The sequence below is a fragment of the Bacillus rossius genome, chromosome 3, assembly GCF_032445375.1.
Source record: "Bacillus rossius redtenbacheri isolate Brsri chromosome 3, Brsri_v3, whole genome shotgun sequence".
Lineage (NCBI taxonomy): Eukaryota > Metazoa > Arthropoda > Insecta > Phasmatodea > Bacillidae > Bacillus > Bacillus rossius.
In genome coordinates, this window is record NC_086332.1 from 6,492,209 (window position 1) to 6,499,346 (window position 7,138).

Genomic DNA, 7,138 nt, shown 5'->3' on the forward strand with positions numbered 1-7,138 from the left:
TCAAGCCAAACAAAGACGACAGCGCGGATGAACACAGTAGATGTCTACAAGAACCTGTGTAACGAAGCAATGGCGTATGCCCATGAAATTATTTTTATTCAACATTCTCCATTGCAAGAATTGTGTAAAGAACGAACAACAAATAATAACAAAAACTGAGCACACATTTAAAGAAACTAAAAATAAAATAAAAGTAAAAAATAAAATACACAACTGTAACATTAGTAAGTATAAATTTATTTCATCTAATTAATCAACATCAAAAAATTGATAAATATATCGAATTACATAAATAAGAAAAGAGGCAGAAATAGTAGTGGTCATAATAAAATATTTAGAAATCAGTTTTACAATGTGCTACATAAAATTATTAAAATCACAAAAGGCAAGGTACATAACAGCATCTAGTATTTTCTTCTAACTTATTTACATGGATGATTTCTTCGTGGTAGATGGAGGAGTTCCAGAGGGTGAGGTTCCTGATGGCCGGGAGCCACCATTTCCAGGTCCTTGTGGTCCATTTCCAGGTCCTTGCTGTCCAGGTCCTTGCTGTCCAGGTCCTTGCTGTCCATTTCCAGGTCCTTGCTGTCCATTTCCAGGTCCTTGTTGTCCATTTCCAGGTCCTTGCTGTCCATTTCCAGGTCCTTGCTGTCCATTTCCAGGTCCTTGCTGTCCATTTCCAGGTCCTTGCTGTCCATTTCCAGGTCCTTGCTGTCCATTTCCAGGTCCTTGCTGTCCTTGACCTTGTTGTCCTTGTCCTTGTTGTCCTTGACCTGGTTGTCCTTGTTGTCCTTGGCCTTGTTGTCCTTGACCCTGTTGACCTTGTCCTTGTTGTCCTTGACCCTGTTGACCTTGTCCTTGTTGTCCTTGACCTGGTTGTCCTTGTTGGCCTTGACCATGTTGCCCTTGTCCTTGTTGGCCTTGACCTGGTTGTCCTTGTTGTCCTTGTTGCCCTTGTCCTTGTTGTCCTTGTCCTTGTTGTCCTTGTCCTTGTTGTCCTTGTCCCTGTTGACCTTGTCCTTGTCCTGGTTGCCCACCTTGTTTACTTTCCATCAGAGATGATTTCTTCGTTGTAGATGGAGGAGTTCCAGAAGGTGGAGTTCCTGAAGGCGGGGTTCCTGATGGCCGGGAGCCACCATTTCCAGGTCCTTGCGGTCCATTTCCAGGTCCTTGTTGTCCATTTCCAGGTCCTTGCTGTCCAGGTCCTTGCTGTCCAGGTCCTTGCTGTCCATTTCCAGGTCCTTGCTGTCCATTTCCAGGTCCTTGTTGTCCATTTCCAGGTCCTTGCTGTCCATTTCCAGGTCCTTGCTGTCCTTGACCTTGTTGTCCTTGTCCTTGTTGGCCTTGACCCTGTTGACCTGGTCCTTGTTGTCTAGCTTGTACACTTGGAAGTGCTTTATCACTATTCCAGAAGTCGAACAGACCGAAGAAAGATCTTGATTCAACGCCATTCAGCGCTACGAGCGCTACGAAAGTCAAGACTAGGAGCTTCATGTTGCCTGCTGTAACATAAAAATAATATAGCTTTATGTTTTTATACATTATTTATTTGGATAATATTTTTTTTACTTTAAAATCATTATTTTTAACATACTTCATTGCTAATTAGCACTGTACGTTATAAAGATAACCCGAAGAACAAACAAAAAAAAAATTTATAAATACACCAACACACATAAAACCAGTCAAAACTAGCCAATGTCATAACCAAGCCAGATCATAGGTGGGGTGTTGGTTATGTTCAACGCTTCTCGCTCAAAGACTTCCATGAAAATATTGGCCATGAAAAGAGAAAGTGACGAACCCATTGCTATTTTATCTGTTTGCTTGTAGAATTTGCCTTTTAACTGAAAATAGGTTGTGTTGACACAGACAATGAGAATCTCCATTAGTGATAGGATAGGAATTTTTGTTCTTTCCTTCAAATTGCAGTTATATTTCAATTTAGTATTTATCACCAAAAAAAAGGGGGGGGGGGGGTTTCTGGTACAGGACAGACACATTGGTGAAGAAGCTTTGAACATCAGAGCTTGCAATTGTGTCAGTTGGTGTTATTTATAATGTTTTGACTATGGAAATTAGGTGAGCAGAATCTTCAATGAAGGTGAGTGCGTGTCTGGTATATGAGTGGTTCAAGAAATTTTAGCAGAAAATTTGGAAGTTTTTTGGCGTAAATAATTGCAAGAGCTGGTGATAAGGAATGCCTGGTTTGTCGGTTTTTGGGGCGCCATTAATGTGAGGTGGCTTACTGATGTGTAGCGTTATGGCGCTTCTGGTTTGGTATGGTGTGTGGCTCGGGTGATTTTTTTCATGGTCTGGTTGGTACGCTTTGCGTTCAATGCTGTAAATTGGAACTTTGTTCAATTTTATGTATTTGTGCGAGGTTATGAGGTTGGTGGTTTTGTCGTCATAGATTGTTCGGTATTGTATTACTGTTGCACGGTCCTTGCAAGCAGGAATAATGGCTACGTCAGAATCGGCTTTAAGGGTTTTTATGGCTTTAAGCTCGTCAGCAGAGATGATTTGTTTTGATGACCAAGCTGATTTGATGGTAGGTAGTTAAAACAGTCCACATAAACTCATCATGCTCGACTATTGGCAGTTTCTACAGAATAAACCATGTCTAAAACCGGGATCCCATTATGAGCACAGCTGAAACAATACCTTTTTCTAAAACTTATTTTTCGCTTTCTGACAGAGTTTTACTAGGTGTATTTATGACTGTAATTTCAAAATTCGGAGTCAAATGTGCTTTCGGTTTGTTGATCTTAAAAGTTTAGCTAGTTTTTGTTTTGGTATACTTTTCATTTTAGTGATTTCTTAATAACTAGATTTTAAATGTATTGGTAAATACTTTTGAAGTATTTGATTCTGAGTAGCCTACTGACTGGATTTCTATTAAAATTTCTGAAAATTTCGTTGTTAATTCGTGTTTTCTGATGATTGTGAAAACCTTTTCTCTCACTCAGAAGGTTCAGACTGGCTTTTGCTGTTATTTTTCGAGACTTTTATTCCGCTTACTGGGCACTTCACAGTGAGACCATCAAGAATGACACCGTTGTTCGGACATTTGCAAACGAAGTTCAAGTTATTTGAACACCGAGAATAAAGGATCGTTTTCTTTTTCCAGACGAGCCAGTAAAATAAGCTCTTGGGTGCTCGGCCAATCAGGTGAGTGTTCGTCTGTCAGTCAAAGGGTGTAAGCACATATTTGTATCCCCTGTTTTCCAGTGTCCGCTGTCAGTCCGTCTGTGCCTGACGACGGCCCCATATCTCAGTTCCCAAAACGTCGCATCTGTTTTGTCTTAGGATGCTTACTGTGTTCTCCTGTTCTGTCCTCGTTGTGTTGTCAGAATACGTGCTCGTTTGTATAGTCGGTTTGTTGACCAAATTATCTGTTTAGTATCACCGTTGGGTTCCTCTGTCTGTCGCTGTGTTTTCCAAAGTTGCTGTTTGTCTGTATTTACTTTTTTCGCTACAACTGCCTCGCCATTGTCAGCCCTCCGGGACATACAGTGCAAAATTGCGATGGCGTATGTCCGAAATAATTATTTAAATCAATATTCCCCATTGCAAGTAACATTCAGGGCTTACGCAACTAAATACTAACACACTTTCATAATTATTTGATTACTCTCTAATCTACGTGAGTTTAAAACATTGTGTGATACGTTTCAAAGAGTGATTCATCATTTATTTACATAATGTTTACACGTAATGTGTAAAAAAACACCGCTGTTTACATTACAATAAAAATAGTTTTTTTAAGAGATATTCTTCACTGTTACGTTCAGGTATTCCTTATGTGTGTGCGTTATATATTTAAGTTAGAAACATTTTTTGTAATACTTAAATTCAATTAAATATTCACTCATAACATGACTGCCATTTGTTGCAGACACAGACACAGAAAAATGTATTTTTTCTCACGACCAGTTATATATGTCTAGTTTTTAAATCGGGTTATGCAAAACTAAAGTCATTTTTGGCAGCCAGGTATATAAACCTCCCAAGTGAATGTGTGTCATTCTGAACTATAATTGCAACTGTAGATAAAGACTGTAACAATATTCTGTATTTGCTATGAAACGTCGCGCACGTTTGTTGTGAATGAAATTTTCTATGGTTGTTGGGATTGAAAGCGACCGAAGTATAAATAAAATTTTGGAGAAATATTTTTGTTGTCAGCCATTTTTCGCATTGAGAAATAAATGTTTTACGTGGTTGAGTGATTAATTTATGCATGTTATTTATTTGTTTATTAGTTGTGTTAAAGTTGTACTGTTTATACTGCAGTTTGAAGACGTGATGATATTGTGGACACAAAAAGAAAGAAAAAAACTATAATATAAATAAATAAGGATTAAAAGTCATAAGTATCGTGACAACTTCTGCTTCATTACTTTAGAAATGCTGGTTTAAACTACGTAGTTTTACTAAATACAAAAATGTAATAGCCTATTAACATTTATGTCTGGAACAAATAAATAGCTTTATAATATGGCAATGTAAAAACATAATTAAATTTCCAAAAAAAATAGCTAACAGTGTCTTTGGACTGATTAGGATATGTAGTTTAAACTTAAAGCTTTCAAACAGTAATTTCTTCTAATCACCACAGCTCCCACGGATTTAGTTTGAGTCTAATGTTTGCATGTTCAGAGACACCTCAGCCACTTGCCACGTGATAATGTCGTTCTTATGTGGTCGGTCATCGTACGTAATAGCAGTCATTTAAATACCCGGAATTAAATAATAATCACTCGCGTTTTTATATCGAGTTTCAGCCCTGTTTTGCGATCATGTTTCTCCTTTGAGCATAGTGGGGTTTTTTTTATTTAAGGGAGCCACTACTCAGGTAGGTGTAAAGAAGGTCGGCGCTTGCTGGCGAGTCTGGTGCAGCATCGCCTCTAAAGGCAAGTCTCTGAACTGGCGCGCAGTCCTTCCATCGTGCAGTAACTATGACGTTCTGAATGGTCGCCCAACATCTTTACAAACTTTAAATGAAATAAAGATTAAGTGTCAGACAAGTTCTGTGGTAAGTTTTTAACACTTGGTACCGCAGTTTTCATACATACACATTAATCTGATAAAAAACTTTTTTTTAAAGTCACTTTGACGCTACAAATAAACGAAGTGGACATGAATATGAGAAAAGAACAACCATCGGGACCGAAGTAGCTTGGCTTCTGGGCTGTAGCCGTGTCCTTGGCGAATAATTCAACGACGTTTTGTGCAAGAAATTTCTAACCATGCTGCATCAAAATTTTGGTCGCACTGCTTAGCTAAAATAGTATTTGTCTGACTTAACCTACACATTATTGCAACTTTTTAGTCTTATTTTGCTCGTCTTCAACCAATTGAAATAGATTTTTTAAAGTTTAAATAAAGTCCAGAGTATGAATTTGTTTCTGGCTTTAATATATTTTTTTTTTTCGTTAGATTAAAATTTTCAGTTTATGAATAAATTATGAATTCTAACTGATGTTCTGAAGAGACGCCTTGTCTTACCTTTTCTGATGGCACAAGCGAGGAACAGAAGAGCTATACGCCCAACCCAGAGAACACGGGCCTTATATAGTCGAGTCCGGAGGCACTCGACGACGACCTCGATAAGCAGAGGACAAACTCCGAGTACCCTCGCAGATACCGGCCTGAATCCGTGTCACCTGGACTGCGGTCTTCAGCCCAACCGCGCGCGCACAAATCTGTGCTGTTATGGAAGAGAGGGTGAAGTCAAAAACATCAAATTTTAAGAGAGGTGGAAGAAAGTCTAATATTATTTTCACGATCAAATATTAGTCGTTATATTATTAATTATTAATATTTTATACAGGCAACACAAAACTACAAACCATATAAAGTGTCAAAAGGCATATCCTTCAAATAATCCTTGACTTTCTTCCACCTCTCTTAAAATTTAATGATTTTGACTTAACCCTCGCTTCCATAACACCACAGAAATGTTTCCCAGCGCCCTTTTCAATTGAGGCGCGAGTTCTGATTTACCAAGGCGGCGCATTTACATGAGTTTCTCATTTAACTTTGATATTTATCTTAATTCTTTTCTGTAAAAGAAAAGACGGAATGTAGGTATGAGTTTGGATTGACATGTAAATCATTCCAACAAAGCGAGCAGGTCAGTTCCTCATAGGTAGAGACCGGAAAAATTCGCGAATTCATTTCACGATATGCTAGAATCCAAACAACTGTACACTTATATTGCTTCTGTGATTGGCTTACAGTTTATCTGAAGGACTTTTAGCCAATGGGAAACCTTCAACCAAAAAAGAATCGAATCGCAAGCGTCCCAGTTGACAAGTGTCACGAGTCAATAGCCAATGAGCAAGTGGCATTTGCCTGAGTATGTAGAGGGTTGTGGAGTCTATCCTAGAGGTCTTCGAAAGAGCGAATTTTTCCAGTCTCTACTCATAGGTTTCTCAGAAGACATCCGTGTGAAGTTCCCTCAGGCGAGACGCAGAATTTCCTTTCGCACCAAGCTCAACCTAAATGTTTATATTTCGACTGCAATTTTCCAAAGACGCGTTTGGGATATTTCATCCACCACAAACTTCGACGTCACTGCGGTGCTCGTGTTTATTATTGCAAGTAATGAAAATGGTTGGTTTCGTGGAGGTATTAAGCGCCAAGACAGTTTGTTTGCTCAACAAGGTAACATGAATTTCTTGCATTCAGTATCCAGTATGACTCGTTAAAATTATATGAAAAAACAGACTTTTTCCAATTGATGACTTGAATGTCTAGTCGGTTTCAGCCTGTTTTTTTTTATATTATATTTCTTTAGGTGCGTGATGAAATATTATGGGAATGAATTTTTACGATACGCGTGCACCTTGCAACGATATTTTCACAAGATGAAGGAAAAGGCTAAATACAAATAAAAATTATATTTATGCTTTTAAATCTTATACTTTAGTGATTGATATTGAATACTGGTCCTTGCGTTTCAAAACATTTATTTATTGTGAATATTAGTGATAGACATTGTGTTTGTAAACTGTTTCAAGTTATTTTCAATCGTATTTGGATAAGTGAGGTTAGGTTATAGTACTTCTTTAGGCGCGTTATGAAAAATTGATGAGAGTGAATTTTTCCAATGCGCGCGCACATTGCAACA

The 7,138-nt window shown here is 38.1% G+C and overlaps 1 protein-coding gene across 1 annotated transcript; it reads right to left on the minus strand.

Annotated features, from left to right (window-relative positions):
- Window positions 1-216: 216 nt before the first annotated feature.
- On the minus strand, window positions 217-5,559 carry LOC134530130 (aspartate and serine-rich protein-like). The gene is made up of 2 exons (XM_063364742.1): window positions 5,512-5,559; window positions 217-1,502 (listed from the first exon to the last, which is right to left on the minus strand). Exon 2 carries the CDS (start codon window positions 897-899, stop codon window positions 423-425), a length of 477 nt encoding a protein of 158 aa, XP_063220812.1. The 5' UTR covers window positions 900-1,502; window positions 5,512-5,559; the 3' UTR covers window positions 217-422.
- Window positions 5,560-7,138: the final 1,579 nt, after the last annotated feature.

Coding starts and splice junctions, on each gene's coding strand:
- LOC134530130 (XM_063364742.1), bottom strand. CDS start 899: ATGGTCAAGGCCAACAAGGACAACCAGGTCAAGGACAACAAGGACAAG.